Source organism: Corella eumyota, chromosome 1 (assembly GCF_963082875.1).
Source record: "Corella eumyota chromosome 1, kaCorEumy4.1, whole genome shotgun sequence".
Taxonomy (NCBI): domain Eukaryota; kingdom Metazoa; phylum Chordata; class Ascidiacea; order Phlebobranchia; family Corellidae; genus Corella; species Corella eumyota.
In genome coordinates, this window is record NC_137490.1 from 19,218,609 (window position 1) to 19,238,301 (window position 19,693).

A 19,693-nucleotide genomic window follows, 5' to 3' on the forward strand; every position below is an offset into this window, starting at 1 on the left:
TAAAATCTTACCTAAATTAAAGTTTTTACAACAACCTAAGAATTAATATTTAATTTTTTAGATAAATTAATATTGCGTGTTTTTTTTAAAACGTTGTTGGCACGTTTTGTTAAATTCAATCTAAAAGATCGTAGTTTTTAGGGAAATCACCAAACGAAACTTACCCGAAAGAAGTATAACTAGTTTTATTAAATTTGTAAAATAGTAATGTGTTTTTGAATTTTTTAATATAATTTTTTTTCACAAACGTAATTATCCTAATTTTACCTTTAGACAGTTTAAATAAGTCCATAAAAAATTATTTTAAAGTTTTAAACAAGTGGCAACATTGCGCACATGTTAGGTTTTAGAATTGTTATGTTTAAAAAAAATAACATTTTTTTTACCGTTTTTTTTTTACTGTTAATTTGCTTATTAGATTACTATAATAAAGTACCATGTATTATGTATAAATTAACACGTGTAAACTGAACAGGGATTTTATTACCAAATAAGGTTATAAAATCTAGATAAATCCAGCTGTAATTTATCAATTGAGCAAGGGGGAATGCGACGTCTTAATTGGTGCGTCTCCCCGAAAAATTCCTTTAAAACACGAAGTTGCATCATAATCTGAAATTCCTGGTGTTACGTAATGCGCTATGTTAACGCACGTATAAGTTGTTTAGTTGTAATTTAGGACGTTAAATGTTACAAATATTTCTTAAAAAGTAAATAAATATTTACATAATATAACAGGTTATTAATTTGTGTTGTTATATTAACGTTTTAATAAATTGTTTAGAAGATTTAAGCAAATATATTTTAGTGACAGCTTGAAAAGCGCCCTCCACTGCAAGGGGCGTCGTTCACGTACACGCATTTCACTGAACACGTGCAGAGTCACGTGACTGTGGTGTTTCGTGGCAAATTTGAATAGAAATCGGAATTTTATTTAAGGACTTTCGAGGTGAGTAGACGTGTTTTTATTAGTGATTTATAGTTAGGTTTTTTAAAGTTTATCATTAACAGTATAAAGTGTGGCATATTATAAGCAGTTAATAACTAAATACAAATATATTTTATATAAAAAAAAACTGTAAATTTTAAAAGATTTTAATTTTTTTTAGAAAAGTTAGTGAAGTTGGCTTTGCTCCTCTGAGACATCTTGTGTCCAAGTTTTCTGAACACTGTTCCAGTCCAGGTATGTTAACTTTTATTTAATTGATTTAAAATTATTTTTCAACTTTTAACTAATTTTGAAATAATCATAAAAAAATTACTGTTATAAATATTAGTATTAATTTATCATACTTGCCAATAAAATAATCATTTTTTATATTTTTTAATTAAAAACTTTTGAACATTATTAAACCTGTGTTGATGCGCAGGTACTCCCAAAAAGTAGTTAAATGAGGTATTTAAATATATAAGTAACTGTACATTTGGCATAAATTCAAAAATCTGGCACTGGTTATTAAAAATGGATATATTTTAAAATTGTTGGCATGAAAATATAACAAATATACATTAATAATATTTGGCATGTGAATTGACATAATTTAATGTTGTTGGCACTAAAAGACCTAAAAAGTGACATCATATCATAAAATTGACATTTGAAAAAAACTTTATTTTAAGTAGGGTTTAGTGTCTATCACCCCTTTCTAAACAATATTTTCAATGCAGAAAAAACGGATTTTATTTGGATTCAATGGAAGGAGGAAAAAGGTAATGGCAGGAATTGGAGGAATGGAAAGTGGATGGAATCATAATAAGTCTCCCTTGCAACTAGCAAGGGGAAAGTGAAGTCAAAGAACTCAGGACTCTAAGACAACTTTGGAATAGATTGAATCATATCTCAAACTTAAAAAAACTCAGGACCTTGTTTAGTTGAGGTCTGTAGGGCTGTAGGTTTTCACGTGCCTGATTTTTTATATGTACTGCATAATTGAGCGCTTTAAATTTTCACAGATTAAAAGTTTTACGTGTCTGCATTTTCTTTTTATTTGTGACTAGTTAAAAACTCATAATTTTGTGCATTAAAAGTAGTATAGTTGACACAGTCCCAATGTGTTTAGGTTTCTGTGTGTTCGTATTTTATTAAACGGGACTGTTTAATGGGTTTTTAGATGTTTTGCGCTAGTGATAAATAGAGTATATAGAACAGATTTATAAAACTAAGCCTATGTGTGTGTTTTATGTGTTTTTATGCAAAAGAAGAACCAAAAAAGTCTCAGGACCTCACTTCAACTTAAAAAAAGTCTCAAGACCTCACTCGTGCTTATTTTTTATATGTACTGCATAATCAAGCGCTTTAAAAGTTTTCACGTGTTAAAAGTTTGTAGTATCACGTGTCTGATTTTTTATTTTGACTGGTAACAACTCATAATTTTGCGCATTGAAAGTGGTATAGTTGACACAGTCCCAAAGTGTTTAGGTTTTCTAAGTGTGTTCAGGTTTCTGTGTGTTTATAATTATATTTAACGGGACTGTTTAATGGTTTTTTTAGATGTTTTGCGCAAGTAAAGTATAAATAAAAAATTTAGAAGACTAGATTTTAGAAAACTAGGCCTATGTGTGGTTTATATTATTTATGTGTGTAAATTTTGTGTGTAAATTCACTGTATTTTATTTGCCCTGTTATATTTATGTACTAAACCTAAGTGTGTGAGTAGGTTGGAACCCAACATAAATTATTTTATTTTGTGGGCGGAGCCCGATATAAAACAATATTTAATTTCGTGGACGGAGTTCAAAATAGCATATATACACAGTAAACACCACATTATACATGCAGAAAAAAAACACAAAAATTTTCAATTTCTCTTATTTTTCGTAGACTGTTCTTGTTTTCTTTTACCTTAACCTATTATTTTCCTTCACCGGGGCCCCTTAAACCATTCGTTTTATTTCCTTAACCATTCGCTGCATTACTAACCAAATTATAATTCTTTTTCAGGGGCCTTTAAAAAACTAAAACCAAACTAACCCTTTTTTACAGGCTTTTTTTCAGGTTAGATCACAAAAAACAAATTTAAACATTTTGTTTTTTATTTTTAGATTCCGGTTGACTATTTCGAAGAGCTCGTCGAATTTGTTTTTGGCCAATTTTAATTTGTTCTTTATTTTTAGAGTTCCTGTTATAAAGAAAAAAAAAGAAAACATTTTTTATTTTTCCGCACATTAGATTACCATAAACAAATACTAACCCTGTTCTTTATTTTCAGATTCTGGTTGACGAGCAAAGCTATTGAGTTTGTATAAAACCTTTTTAATGTAAAAAGTCACCAACATGACAAATAAATAACCATATCTTAATTTAAATGGTACATTTAACAATAACACAATCAAATAATTACAACCACACTTTGAATATTTGTATGCAATATTCTAATCTTCATTATTTTATAGGAAAAAAAATCAGAGCATACATACAACATTTGCTAAAACATAAAATTACATAAACACTTTTGTAAATAAAACTGGACATATATTTATATAAACAGTAAAAAAATTTTTTTCTTAACAATGTCTAAATATGGAAAAAGTTATTATTCTTATACCCGGGCTCTTATACAGCAATGTATACCATTAAAAAATGTATCCAATGACATAAAATAAAACCTTAACTTTGTCCATAAAAAATAACTTTTTTGGTTCAATTAACCTGGCAAATATCTTAAGACTTTGTCCCTTATCATAAAAGTAATTTAACATCGGTTCCATAACATAAAAGTAATTTAACATTGGTAGCATAACATAAAAAAAAATTTAAAAAATGGAAAATAACTTAAAACTTTGTCCAATTAACATAAAAAATAACTTAAAATTAGTCCAAATAAAATGGAAATAACTTCAATTTGTCCCATTAAAATATAAAAAAATTTAAAACTGGTCAACATCGAAAATAACTCGAAATCGGTCTAATTAAATTGGCAATAACTTATTTTGTCCTAAAAGATAAAAAATAATTTAAAATTGGTACAATTAACATGGAAATTAACTTAACTTTGTCCTAAAACATGAAAAATCACTTTTTACGTTTATCGATAACATGAAAAATAACTCAAAAATGGAACAATTAACATCGATATAACTTAACAAAAAATTATGTAAAAAATTTAATTAACAAGTTTTTCCCATGCATAAATTAATACATTAAACTCAAGGCCAGGTCAAAGTAAAACAATATATTTTGATATTTAATAAGTCCAATAAAGAATTAATTTCTATTTCTAAGAAATTAACATTAAATTGTAGTGGTTTAAAGATTGTTTGGATGTCTTTTGTCAATTCTCTCAAAGGATGGGTTAGATTTAAATACAGGTTTTATTTTCATTTTTTCAACAATGCTTACAACATGTTGCCGTATTTTTATGTCACTTTCCTTTGCAAGTTTACCATTGATTTGATCCCTGACTTTGGTCATTTGAGGGCGCTGTTGAGGGTCTACATTCCAACATTTTTCCATTAGTTTTTCAAGGAAGTCAACTAGTTTTTTTCCATGGTTCGAAACTGACAGCTTCAACTCCCCGATCTCTCTTAAATTCGGATGCATTCCTTGTAACACTAACCTTTTGTGGTCATTTTTCACCCTATTGAATGTGATGAATGGAAGCTTTCGCGAAAGAATTGTAAACATCACAATTGAAAAGCTGTACACATCACCATCTGGCATATTTTTTGCTGTGATGTTTTGGAGTTGCTCCGGTGCTGTGTAAAGCCAAGTGATATCGGTTTGAGCGGTATCTGAAGTTGTTACTACTCTAAAATTAGATATTTTGCAACGAAGATCATTTGTTAGAAAAATATTTTCAAGTTTCAAGTCGCCATGTGCCATTTTTTGATCATTTTTTATGTTGTGGATAAATGAAAGTCCACATGCGATATCGGATAGAAACCTTAACCTAAGAGCAACTGAAATCTCTCTTATGCCATTAACTCGATCTATCATTAATGTATATAGGGTTCCACATGGCATGTGCTCCATTATAACTGCCATACTATTAGCCCACTCTGTATAGCCAATGTAACTGACTACATTGGAGTGACAGGCTTGTAGGCACGTTTCAATATCCGTCATAATTCTATTATAAAAATATGTGTTTAAATGGTACTTGAATACAAATCAGTAGCCTAAATTTTAAATTTTTAGTTTTAACTTACTAAATTTCGATTTTACTTTACAGAATATTAAAATTTTTCGAATAATTTACTGTTTTCTTTGCTTGTCAATCTCTGTTTTATCACCCACAAGTAGAATTTCTTCAACCGAAACAACTCCATAATGATTTAGAAAGCCAAAACTTTCTTTACTGAGAACTCCCTTTTTATCTCTTTTGATCTCAACATCTTTTGGTTTGTATTGCTGTCATAAAAGATCGAGCACATCATAAAACATATACAATTAATTATTTTCTTGTTGTAGTGGTGGCAATATAAAATACATTGGTCAGTTAGTTGCATAACATGTTGTTTGTGGGTAGGTGTATAATAAAAAACTTTATACCAGTATACGGTGTGACAATTTTGTGGTAAATGGATGGGCACAACGCTTAAGGCATTTAACATAATGCTAAAGGTCTGGTTTAATTTTCACCTTAAAATTTTTCGCATTCTATTTTTTTAGATAGGTTCTAATAATACTTACTCTTAGTTTAAGAGTTATTAGACATATCACGTTAAGTTAAGTTGGCCCTATTTTAGGAAAAAATCATTATATTTACATTAAACTAAAATACTTTTTAACCTTGTTTATGGATTGAATTTGTTTTTGTAAACTTTCAATTTTTTTTTGTTTTTTCTCAAGAATTTCATTTTGTTTTTCATTGTTTTCCTACAAAAAAAACAATCTTAAATATTTTTTTAATTCTATTTAAAGAATTAAATTGTACTAGCCTGAATATGAACTTCAAGGTCAACTTTTTTTTGTTTCAGCTTTAACTTTGTTGCTGATAATTTTTCTTTGCATTGTTTTAACTCCGTGGTAAGTTTTTCAAGTTTCTATAAGCAGAAAATATAAAAAGCGTTTAACGTTTTAAATAAACAAAACTCAGTAAAATCAAGATTGTATTCTAAATCTTTGGGTAAGCACAAAATAAGTTAGTTTACTTACTAAAATTAAAACTTTAGTGATATTTGATTTTATTTTACAAATGTATTTTAATAACATAGTTACTTCTTCAGTTTGGGTATAATCTTTTTCAAGTAATACTTGGGATTTTGTTTTGTCAGTTTCTGTCAGTGCATCTGGCAGATGTTCTTGTATCTAGGTTATATAAGAAAATTAGGTCTTATATAAATCTATTTTTTGTTCCTACTTTAATTTATCTAGATTAGAAAGGTCGACTTAAAAAGCCTAAATTAGTCAACACATACACTAAGTTGTTTTTCTGTATAAATTTTTAAATTTTATTGCCTTAAAATTTATTTTATTTTACTAACCTCGGATTTTTTTTCAAATTTAGTTTTGTATTCTTTTTTTGTTTTTTCTAGAAAATCTTGAAAGTTTTTGTTGTTAAAAAGATGAGGTTTTAGTAAATTTTTAATCACATCTAGTGTTTTTTTATGCTGGTTTTCAAATTCCTCATTATCAATCATATCATCTTTACTAATCTGTTTAAAATATTAAAACTTGTTTATTTCGTAAGTAGTGGTAGCTTTTTGGCACTTTACAATTGCATAACATAAGAAAAATTGTTGAACTATGGTAGTAATTTGTTAAGACCAAATGTTTTGTGTTTGGGTTGACTGTTTTAGCCTTTTGTTGCTAAAGTAAACATTAAAAACTGGATTGTTAAAAAAATTAAGGTAACAACTAAACCTTTTCCATTTCTTCTTTGTATGTGCTTTTTGCTTGGTTGATTTTCTACAAAAAATGTGAAATTATTACAAAATAGACAATCCTATTTTACCAGTTTATTTTTAGATGTAAAATTAATTAACTCTTACCTCTAAGTTTTTATCATTTTTAGCTTGATATTTGTTTTTAATAGTTTTAAGTTGTTCAGAAAATGTTTCGTCTGTTAAAAAATATGAGAAAATGGGTTCCACAATGCTTCGGAGTGCTTTTTCATTTTGGTTTTCAAATTCTTCACTTTCCAGTGCTTGATTTTCACACAGCTGTTAAAAGTAAATTTATAGAATATAAATTAACTTATTGTTTAGGTGGTATATTGAAAAACTTAGAATAAACTTTAAACCTGAATATGCTTTTACGAAACAAGACTTTAACATAAGGTTTCTACACAAATAGTTTGGCATATACCCTTCAAAAAAATTTAAAAAGGTTTTGTGGTAAAGATTAATTAGAAATATATTATTTACCATTTACCAAAGTTTTAAATAGGTTTTTAAATAATATTAGCCTTAACAATACTGAGTAGTCTTGAAATAAAAAGTTACATCAAAATCTGATTAGGCCAAGTCATAATAAACTTATCCGGAAATACTTTTTGTTGCGTTAAAATAATTAATATTTACTGTTTTTAGGGTTTCTTGATAATTTTGTAAAACTTCTTGTAATTTCTGTAAATAAAGTCCTGTTATTAAAACCCTATTAAGGCGGATTATTTATAAAAAAAAGTTAACTAATTTTTAAAATTTTAAGAAAAAATAATGCCTACAGGTTGCAGATAATAAGGCATAGACTTAACAAATGAATTAACTATTACTTTTGAAATTTAAATTTTTTTTAAACTAGTTATTTACTTTTATCAAAAAATAAATGTATATAATAAAATGGATTAAAAAGCAAAATACTTACTTCCTGTTGTTCCATTTACCATGAAAAAAAAAAAAAAAATGGGTTTGACAAATGAATCATATAAACAAAAAATTGTGTTATTTAATTCAAATAAAAATTAGAAAAAAAATTTTTTAACTACTAGCTGTAGTTTCTTACAAAATAAATATAGAATAGAATAATAAAAATAAATAAAAAATGTAGTAATTTCTATGGGTAACAGACTAATTATTTCTAAATGCTAATTTCTCCCTTATCCAAAACAACCTCGTCTTCAAAATACAATTGTGGTATAGGGATAGTTTTGAGCGTGGTTAATTAAGTTGAAATAAAAACTGTTTTAAGTAAAAAATTTAAAAAATAATTTTTACCTGAAGTTCTTTTTCTGAAAGAAATTAGGAGTATTTTAAGTTTTGAGTATTTTAAATAAATTTATTATTTCAAGTCTTGAGTATTCTTAAATTTTAAAAATAAATTAAATCTTAGATTTAATTTAAATCTTGTTATATTACAAAACACGAGTTTTAAAAGAGTATATGGATAACTCATCATTTAAGTAACAATAAGCCTGTTTTAAACAATTTTTTAGTTACCTGAATTTGGCATTTTGTAATCTTTGTTGTAGCTGAAGCTATATAGAGAGTAGAATTAAAATGAATATTTAAAATGTAAAGTTACAGCAGTATTTTTGCAATTTAAAAAACTGTTAAATTTAAAATATTTTAGAGTAAACATCACCCTTTTATTAAACTAGTTTGCTAATTTTGATTTTAGTAAATTTTCCTTTATATCACTTTTTAAATTTTCTTTTATATTACTTTTTTTTAAGTACTATTAAGTTTTTTTGCTAGCACAAATGCCACTGTACATGAAATAAAATTGTCCTAAAATTGGTTGTCCTGGACTACCAATCTGTAGGTTTCGTTGATAAGGCAACATTATTAATATTGGTTTAATGATAAGGTTTTGTAGACATTTGTATGCATATTCTACTCAATATTTATTTATTACTTGAATTTAAAACTAGTTGCTAACAGCATTAATAAACACTGAATAACTATTTGTTTTTAATTAACTGCATTTTTGTTAATAAATTAGACAAGTTTTGTATATTTTGTACCAAATACTAACATTTATACCTTACTTTTTATATCTAGCAATATAGAAATAAATTTGTAAAAATAATTTTGTAAATTTGATGTTAAATTTGGATTTATAATTTCACTTTTAAAAACATAAGATAACATTTAAAAAAATTGGCACAATTTAACTACTTATGTAAAGTTTTAAACATGTAATTATGGCTCAATTGTATACCGAATTTTAATTACACAATTTAGTTTGTTGTTGCCATTGGTAACATGTCAATAAACTTTGAGGGGGTATTAAAGTTAATTAAGCTTTATTTGCAAAAATGTTAAAAATACCAATTGAATTTTGAACTTTAAACAAAATTGAAAAGAAAAGCAACCTTTATATATTTACACTACCCATTTTTGTTTGTTGTATTCAAATTAGGTGGTTGCAAGATTTTTTAGTTTTAAAAACAATTTTTAAACTTTTCATCTGGATATATCTTTAAAATTACTCTAAAATATTGCACTTTAGGTAAAAACCCAGACTTGCATTAATATAAAAAAATGATCTTTTATTTGGTTTTAACAACTATTACCACATATCACATTTTATAGCCTATATTTAATGTAAAAAAATTGTAGAATGATTTTAATTTGACTATAAGCTTATTGTTTATTAAAAAAATTTAACCACTAACTTTTATTTTACTAAAATGTACATAGATTGTAATTTGATATTGTATAAAATAAATAAGATTTAAAATTAAGGAATTATTATTTATTTGCCATTGTTTTTAATTGAAAAAATTTAAATTTAGCGTTAATTTATTAATGTTTAGATGTCAAAATTAAAGTAAGTTACAATGTCAAAATTAAATGTGTTATTATTTTATCAACAAATAAAAGTGAGGTTATAAAATAATCAATGGTAAATCTAATATTTCTTTGTAAGGGGCCTAGAAGTGCACTTCGAATAAAGCTAAAGATGGTGCAGCTGTACCCACAGCAAAATCAATTAAAAGTATTAGTATAAAATTATTTTGACATCAATACTTTGTTTACCTAAAAGACATTTAAATCTGATTTTTATTTTTATATTTTAAGCTGTTCACCAAGTCCAGAAAACCTCTGGACCTCAAAAAATGCCTACATCCTTTTTTCGGTCGTCTGTTTTAATTTACTTCACCATGTTGTGCAACTATTTAAAAAAAATGTATGTTGCAGTTGGAATATGTCAGCCAGGTGATAATAACCCATGCTTTATTGCTTTGCCCCAATCTGAATTTTAAAGCTTGAAATTTAAAGCTTTCAAACTGAATTTAAAACCCCTATTTTTTATGGTATTATTCAAACAAAGAAAAAATTATGAGAATAAAAGACGTGTGGGTCATGTCTCAAAAACAAATTTTTTTATTAATAAATTTCCTTGTGGAAAAATAAGTTTTGTCTTTTTAAAAAGATTTTTTTGGTAAATTTATTTTCAGTCATGCAAAAAAATATTCCAAGATTAATATTTACATTTTTAATTCTGCTTATGCTTTCTTAATCTTTATCCAATCAACAGCTTACATAACCAAATTTTGTACTTTAATGTTTAAGATAAGGCTTTGAGACTGAAAACTTTAAAAAAAAACCTTTCAGCTTGCCTATCTGGGTAACTTTTTTAACCTTTCAGCTTGCCCATCTGGGTAACTTTTTTAACCTTTCAGGTTACCCATCTGGGTAACTTTTTTTTTCTGTATATATTTATATCCTTGATGTGGAAAAGTCGAATGCGCGACTTAAACACAGAGTAACAGTTACTCCGACCCAGTATCAAGTTGCCTGTGGCAGTTTGGGATATTATAGATTATAATTGCCCGATAATTATACTGCTGATTAAGTGCTGGCTCAGCAGGAGTTCGTACCGTTTATAGCGCCTTACTCAAGGGCACTACAGCATGATATCAGTGGGGATTGAACCCACGACCTCATGTTTGGTGTTGCAAGAGTTCTTACCACTACACCACGCTGCCGGTTAACCTGAATAATCATAATGTAAAACTGATTAAATAAAAAGCTATAAAATAGATTGATTTTATTAAGTAAAGGCTGTTATTTAATAAATTTACTTTTGCATGTTAGCTTATATGTGCTATACAGTATATTTTTAATTTTATTTAAATAAAGTGGTCACAGAAAATTAGTTGTTTTAGTTAAAACCAACTTTTAAATTTACTAAAAAATTTAGTTTTTTGTTTACTATTTTTTTTTAACTATTAGTTACTAACAGTACACAACAAATCTGTTATAAACCAGTTATGCAGTACAAAGTATATTTTTTTTATTTTTGATAGAAGTAAACATTTATTAGTATAAGTTTAAATGTGTTAACCTAATGCCTAAATAAAATTTAATAAAATTATGTTATAAAAGTATATGTAAAGAAATTGAGAGTTTTTACATATAAGGCATCTAGAAGTAAATTTGTATTAAAATTATTTTTGTTGGTTTATATTAGTTTTAAACATTTAAATGGTTTCAATTATGTTTTAGTCAAGTTTTGGGTAAAATGCTTAAAACACTGTTGATGATAGATTTATTTATTAATAATTAGCATAATTTAAAATGAATGGTATTCAATATTTCCGGTGTTTAGGATTGTGGTTTATTTGTATTTTTAAGATTGTGGTTAAAATATGCTTTTACCACATAATTTAAAATGAATGCTATTTTTTTCTAAGAATTAAATTTCTAAATACTAAAAAAGGTTGAAAGCTTTGTGGTTTTAAAATCAATTTTTATTGCATATTAAAAACATAAAATAAATAATTGAAATATTTTGTCTAATATACAGTCATCATGTACTTTATTACTTATATAAATATAGATATATTATATGAAATATGATATTAAAAGTTAGAGAAAAATAAAAAAAAAATGGATTTTTTTTATTTTAATTTTATTTTAATGAAAAATAAATTAAATCTAACTTCAATTTTAAAATTATTTTTTGATTTTATTATGTTAGAAATCAAAATGAATTTCTTCTTAGTTTTATCAATATTGTTTTTTGGTTGGCAAGTCTTTGGAGATAAAGTTTATTCTAATTATTCCAATGATGATTCCGGGGAATATGAAACTGAAGAACTTTTAGAAAATTCTGGCACCTATTCTCCGGATTATAGTGATGAATTAAGGTAGGTCATAAAGTTTTACTTAAATTACTAAAATAAAAAATTTTTTTTAAATTTTTTTAATATTAGAATTTTAAAATTTGTTTTTGTTTTTAAAATTTTTTTTTTTTATTATATGAGTTATATATACTATTTTTACAAGTATGCTTATATTAAGTCTTTTATTAGTTGTGATTTAAATTTGACTTCCTCTATAACCAATTTGTGGACATATAATTCTGATGATGTTTACAAATGTTCAAAGCTCTACCCAGAATTGTTTTTTGAATGTCCTTACCAATCTGAATCAACGGGCTGCAAGAGTAGTGCAAACAAAACAATTTGTTTGCGGGGTGGGATTAACAATGAATTCTTACCTTCCTGTTATGAAAGTTTTCAAGATCGAGGATTCAGATGCTCAATTCATGACTTTCAGTCTTTTTTACCCCAATTTCTTGTATATGATTTTATTGCTGACTGTGACAATGAAGCTGACTTGTGTTTTACCAAAGACAAACATTTAGATAGCGGGTAAGAATATATCCTGGCAACAAACATTGCATCAAGCAAAAGATTACAAAAATATGGCACAACTAATTTTCTGGTTTAATTTATGTTAAAGTAAATAAACTTTTAAAGAGCTTGTAGTTTTGGAACAATCATTTAATACAAACTAACAAATATTAGACTTAGGTTTTATAAGTAAGAAGGTATTGTATTTATAAAATTAATATATAATTTTATTTAAAATATGTTTTGTTTAGTTTTTTTCAAACGAAGAATTTAGTGTTTAATGAATCAGCGTGTTGGAAATGTTTTGATTCCACTATAATCAATAAGAAAAGTGTTTGTGATGGAAAAATTGATTGTCCAGATTTATCAGATGAGTGTCTTTGTCAAAATCAATTGAATATTTTTACCAATTTATGTCAACATATAGTTCCGGTTGCATCAACTTCTATAAGGTATTTCATTAAACAATGTAATATTGGTAATCTGTTTTTGCAGAAACATTTTTGCGATATATTTTAAATTAAAAAATCTGACAATCCTACTATGCTAATTAGGTTAGATATTATTATTTAAGAGTAACACAGTTTAATTAAAATCCAGCAGTGGTAATAAGTACATGTTTTAGATTAAGATGATTTATATGCTTTACACTAATGTTAAATGTAGCCTAAAAAAATTCTTTTAAATTATTGGTTATGGTTTAAGATCAATAGCTTTGGCTTTCTTAAAAATAAATATTTTTAATTTTTTTTTAACTCCAGTAAAACAACTTCACAGCCTTATTGTGGGTTGAATAAAATGTATTTTTGATTGTTTAATTTTACTATGTTTTATGCAATATAAGTAATGCAGCCTAGCAGCCTTTTTTACAGTAAAAAAATGAACATTTGCAATGATGGAGAATTGATGTGTGATAATACAACTTGTATAGACAAAACAAGGATTTGTAATGGAATTGTTGATTGTGAAAATCAAATGGATGAGAAGTAAATTGGAATTATTTTTTATAATACTTTTTTTAAATCCCTTTATATTTTAAATTGGGTAAAATAAATTTTGTTAATTTCCTTAAATCTGGTTGCTTTTTGTACTATGTTTAGTCTCCAATTTTGCATTAAACCATTACTATGCTCGCAAGCTACAAAACAAGGACAAATATGCAGGTACTGCTAATAGTATTGGTAAAACACTTGGCCTTTTGGCTGAACTTCGATTCGATTAGTTTTGTTACCTATAAATTACTTGTCATAGAATTATTAACTATAATTATTTGTCTCATTGGTTTATATACATTAAGTTAATTTTGTCTATTATTTTTTCACATATATATGCATTATTATTCAAACTATTATTTAGATTAATATGTAATAAGGCACAACACTACATGTAATTAGGCACTAATTGGGTTGAAATTTCAGAGTTGGGTCTACCTTTAAAATTGTTTAGGTTTTGTGTAAGTTTGTTATAATTAATTCAGTTAAAAATGTGAAATAACATAAAGTTTAGTGTTAATGCTTGATCTGGGTATATTTATTTAAAACTTTAAACAAAATAATCATTTTAAGGTGTAATTCTTATTATGGTGATGTTATTGCAACATTCTGTGATGAAGATCCACAATGTTATAAAAGCGAAGATGAGTGCACAACACGTTGTGATCGATATAATCCACGTTCTCAAATGTGTAACCTACGAAGACTACATCCATCGAGGTAAAAAGGCAAAGTAATAATGCACATTGATATTTGTTAAAATAATTAAACATGAAATAACTAAAACAATGGTAAATTTTTAGTGTATTGTTGCGATGACTAACATGTAAGGGTCTTAATGACACTTCTACTTTATTCATGTTAGTTGCTTGGGTTTTGACTCTTCTTGATTATTTTTTTATTTTATATTTTTGACCATACTTTTATGATCTTACACTAACAATATACACGAGAATTTTGTTGCCGACCCCCATTGTTATTCGCAGTCTGAATCTTCTGTCCAAATCTTTTCACGGCCTTCTGGCTTAATCTTTTCACATTTAAAAAGTTTTCATGCAGCCCTAAAGGTACAACCATTTCATGCCATATTTCAACAGGAATACCTCGCCCTATTGTTTCATTACTGTAGCAACATAATTATTTACTAATATACACGGTTTATCTCATTTGAAAAAAATAGCATGTCTGATTGCTTTTTTTACATGTCAACATCGAGTTTGTCGAAAAACTACCAATGTTGCAAAAAAAACCTTATGTTCTGACAAATGTGAACAAATTTACTAGATGGTAAGAAGCAATCCCATAAAAAAAACATTACAAATATAACTGTGGCTCGTTCTATATTTTAATATAGATTGCTTAATTTAGTATTTCAAAGAGAATAACTGTGTTAGCATTCTTTTTTATAGTATGACAAATTTTGGTTAAAGCCGATGCACACAAGGCGATTCATACTCACATTACATTTTATATAAAATTTAGGCGCATATATGACGAACATGTGTTAGTTAAATATTTTTTTTGTCTTTTAAAATCTGCTTCTATGACTCAACTACTGGGTAATAACTGGATTAATAAATTTCAATGAATTTTTTCACCATTTTTTTTAACCTTTGTAAAAGCAAGTCCCAATTTGAATTTTGTAAGCAAGTCCCAATTTGAATTTTGTGGCACACTTAACCAAATTTTAATTGCAATTCTTGCTATAAGGTTCTGTTTTTTACGAAAACAGGGTAAACAGCCTGCACTCCACCCTTACCATACTCGGCCATACAGAATCATATTATATTATGTAGTCCTTTTCAAATAAAAGTTAAAGAAAAAAAAAAAATTCCTTATTCTGTTTTTTTTTAATTTTTTGTTGTGGGGTTCAAAATTACAAATTTTAACAATATTTTAACAAATTTGGTTTAACTTAAATGTTATTATAGACCCCCGTTTTGTAACAACGCTTCACTTGAATATGATGAAGTTAAATGCTGTCAGTGCTTAAAAAGTTCGCCATTTTTTTCTGAACGATGCTGCGATGGTAAACAAGATCGGTTTCCTAATTCTTTTTTTGATCTAGACTTTGAGAATTTACAATTGTGTCACGATCGAAAACGTTTTTTTTGTGAAGCGAATAATAAAAGGGTATTTAAATTTTTTTGCAGATCAAACATTTCCAAATTTAAAAAAATATTTAGTTAAAACTTTGTATTTGTAGATATCCATTGGTAAACAAGAAGTATGTGATGGAGTTATAAATTGTGTTGATAAATCTGATGAAAAAAATTGCACAAATGATGGAAGATTTTATTGTGAAAATAAAAACCCATTGTTTGTTTCAAGACTAAGAGTAAGTTTAATGAATAAAATTGTTTTATTAAAAACCTTTTTTTTCTAACTTATTTAAAATAATAGATCTTCATTAACAATTTGTGTTTGTTATTAGTCTTTTTTCAGTAATATCCACTGTTTTATGTCGAGAAATACCCATTGTTTTTTAATTATTGTTAATTAAATCATTTGTAATATCATAGATAGGGGATGGGGTTTTTGATTGTAAAGATGGAACAGATGAATGTCCGACAACTAATGATGTTTTTTCATCACCCCAAAATCTTATCGGAAACAGTATTTTAAGATATTTTGGAATTTGGGTTATGGGAATTTTCGCTATTTGTGGAAACTTGGTATATAACATTTTTATATAAATGTATTTAATTTTCATGTTATAATGCTGTATTTATTTTAAGTGTAGTTGTAAAGTAAACTGGGAAAACTGGCAGTTTTTCAGATTTTTTTTTATCTTTTAGGCTGTTATTGCTGGAATTATAAAAGCTGTCAGAAATGATCCCCTTAAATCTATTTCTACAAATGAAATACTGGTTATTAATCTTGCATTTGCTGACTTTCTCATGGGAGTGTATTTACTAGCTCTTGCCATAGTTGGAGTGTATTATCAAGGTATTAAGTTTATTGAACAAAAAAATCATACTAAATTTTTTTTAATATAAATTTTATAATTTAATACAGATAGATACTGTGCTTATAGTCGAATATGGAGATCTAGCACCTTGTGTACTACCCTGGGTATTCTTATTGTGTTTTCAAGTGAAACTTCTGTAGTTACAATGGCGTTGTTGACTTCATACCGCCTTTTTTGTATTCTGAAGGTTAAAAAAATAGTATTTAGAATTGCAATACAATATAATATGTATGTACCTTTATATAAGGTATAAAAAATACCTATTATTTTTTTAAAACATTTTTGTTGTTTTTTGTTCATTTCGTGGCTGAAGTTATACTAAATAAAATTGTTTTTAGCCTTTCGCATCACAACATTTTCCGAAAACCAAAAATGTGGTTGTTGCAGTTTTAATGAGTTGGTGTTTTTCGGCTCTGCTTGCACTTCTTCCACTTGCAAATGTTTTACATAAAACATTTACTACTGAGATTAATCTGTCCACTAAAAGTCCTTTGTTTAATTCCAGCGAAGTTAGCTTTACAGGTCAAGTTGAATAAGTTTAATAATTTTAAAGCTTTATTTACAATCTTAAAAATGTTATTTTCGTGTTGCTCGTCAACTAAAATAAAATGCATTGAAAAATTATTTAATTAAACTACTATTTTACTAAAACTTTTTTTAGAATTTCAAGACCACCTTATCCTTCGAACTAAATTTTACCCGGCCAACTTAACAGAAGAATATTTAAACTCATCTTTTTTGGTGCTTGAGAAAATTAAACAAGCAACATCATGGCATCAGTTACAAGATATACAAATTGACCGATTTCCAGATTCACCGTTACAAATATCAAAGTACTTTGGGTAGGTTTAAAACATTTTAAAAGCAACATATATATAGTATGTATGTGAAAATAAAAGCTATTATTTGTTTTGTTATAGCTATTATAGTTTTCATAGCGTATGTGCACCAAAGATTTTCGTGACTACAAGTGATTCCTCTTGGCGTTTTTCCATCGCCATAATTGCATTTAACCTAGCAACATTTATTTACATTTTTGTTGCATGTGTTTTAATCTACAAACATTCTCAAGGAAATGCAGCATTACATCAGAATAATGATAGGGCAATTGCTCGAAGGAATAGAAGAAAAAAAAGTAAGTAATAAAAAAGGGATAGTTCAGTTTAAAAACTTTTAAGTTTGTGTTCGTTTACAGTTTCACAGTGCCAATACCAATGTATTTACTTTTAGTCATGCAAAAGAAGATTATGAGATTGGTGTTAACAGATTTTTGTTGTTGGGTTCCAATCTGTATTATGGCTTTCTTAAAAATTTCAGGAGTCCACATTTCGGATTCTGTTTATGCTTATTCTGCTATTATTCTCTATCCAATTAACAGCTCACTTAACCCACTTTTGTACTCCAATGTGTTAGATAATGCTTGGAACAAAATCAAATCTATTTTCTCCAGAAATCAAGATTTAAATCAAATACCATACTAATTAAACCAAAGACCAGTAAAATAAATTTTGTTACTTTTAAATAATACCTAAAACATGATAATTTTTAAACATAATGACAAAAATAAACCCTTTTTTAATTTTTTTTAAACTTTTTGTTGATTTTTTTACTACATTCTAATTTATATTTGCATGTAATCTTTCTTTGTCTGCTTAAACCTTTAGACAAAATAATTTTATTGTTGGAAATCTGGTCATTACTTCTTTTTGTCTTTGTAATAATTTGATTTTTTTTTTCATTTTAATTTGCCATCATGCATAGTAGCATATTGTATTTATTTCATCTTTAAAAAAAAAAATTTACTAAATGTAAAAAAAAAATAAAACATAGAATTTTTAGAAGGTTATTTTTTTTGTAACCAATTTTGATGTTTTCTGTTTTTCAAGATTATGTTTGGCTTTGGGACTGTAGCTTATATTGTATTTATTTGGTATAACAACATTTTGGACACAATTACTTATATTTAAACCTTAATTCTTTTTTAATGTAGACCCAATACAAACATTTTGTTAAATTCTATCGCACCAAAAGTTATTGTGTATTCGATGTCAATAATTTTCTGTTTGTTTTTTAATTTTTTTAATGTAGCTTATAACCATTTTATAAAAAAAAAAAAAAAAAAAAATTTTAGTAGCCTTTTTTGTTACTTGTTTTTTTTTATTGGTTTGTTAATATTATGTTTACTCTTTGTGATGTAACTTACATCGTATTTTTTTTAATATAGCAACATTTTTGAACACAAATAATTATATTTAAACCTAATTTTGTCTTTAAATTTCTCAAACAAGCATTTTGTTAAATTTCATTGCAGTAAAAATTTAATATCGATAATTTTCTGTCCAAATTTCCATTTTTAAAATGTAAATTATACCCATTTTATAAAAAAAAATAAAAAAGACATAAAAAAACTTTACTAAATACAAAAAAAAATTGTTTTTATAATTTCTTTCTTTGTAGTTTTCTTTGTTTGTTAAACTGGGTTTATTTTTGCCTAGCATGATGTCCCATTGCTCTTTTTGCAATGTAGCTTAACATTTTCGTCATTATTTCACATAGTTTATCTAGTTAATACCAAGTGTTTTTAAATCACTAACTTTCTGGTTACTTGTTATTTTTTTACTGGTTATATTTTGAAACTAAATTATAGTAATTTTGTTTTGATACCCATCGCATGTAAACTTTACATGTTATAAAATTATTCTGTGAACAATACAACAAAATTTAGAAAAGTTTTGTGTGTTTGTTACAGAATCCTTGGTTTTTTTGTGGTCTTAATCAGATAATTTATTTGTTGGTTTTATATAGAATATGAAAATCTGTGATAAATAGTAAACTACAATTCTGGGGTATAATTCCTACAAAATTCAAATGGCAATAAACATTTCATCATACTACATAGCAATGTAGCATGGTGTTGTGGTAAGAACACTTTGTACCCCACCATGAAGTCGTGGGTTCAATCCCCACTACTCTCGTGCTGTGGCGCCTTTAAGCAAGGTGCTATAAATGGTATAAACTCCTGCTGAGCCAGCACTTAATCAGCAGTATAATTACCGGGAAATTATAATCTCGAATGTTCCGAACTGCTAAAGGCATCTCGAGATTGGGTCGGAATAACTAATGGAACTCTTTGTTCAGATCGCATATTCGACCTTCCCACATCATGGATAAATATATATACAAAAAAATAATGTGATTTAAAAAAATTGTTTCCATTTAAAAAAATGGAATTCTTGTTGAATGTTTAATTATTATGCAAG

At 26.6% G+C, this 19,693-nt stretch overlaps 1 protein-coding gene across 1 annotated transcript; it reads left to right on the plus strand.

Annotated features, from left to right (window-relative positions):
- Positions 1–11,820: 11,820 nt before the first annotated feature.
- Positions 11,821–17,914, plus strand: LOC145741664 (uncharacterized). The gene is made up of 15 exons (XM_082559290.1): positions 11,821–11,981; positions 12,147–12,488; positions 12,722–12,922; positions 13,343–13,456; positions 13,571–13,633; positions 14,036–14,182; positions 15,394–15,595; positions 15,669–15,800; positions 15,985–16,137; positions 16,261–16,411; positions 16,481–16,620; positions 16,772–16,955; positions 17,095–17,275; positions 17,354–17,568; positions 17,664–17,914. Exons 1-15 carry the CDS (start codon positions 11,821–11,823, stop codon positions 17,912–17,914), a joined length of 2,637 nt encoding a protein of 878 aa, XP_082415416.1.
- Positions 17,915–19,693: the final 1,779 nt, after the last annotated feature.

Bases quoted from the DNA above. Each gene is read 5' to 3' on its own strand.
- LOC145741664 (XM_082559290.1), top strand. From the start codon at position 11,821: ATGAATTTCTTCTTAGTTTTATCAATATTGTTTTTTGGTTGGCAAGTC. The intron at 13,634-14,035 runs GTACTGCTAATA...AATCATTTTAAG, and splicing joins AAACAAGGACAAATATGCAG to GTGTAATTCTTATTATGGTG. The intron at 16,412-16,480 runs GTATTAAGTTTA...AATTTAATACAG, and splicing joins AGTTGGAGTGTATTATCAAG to ATAGATACTGTGCTTATAGT.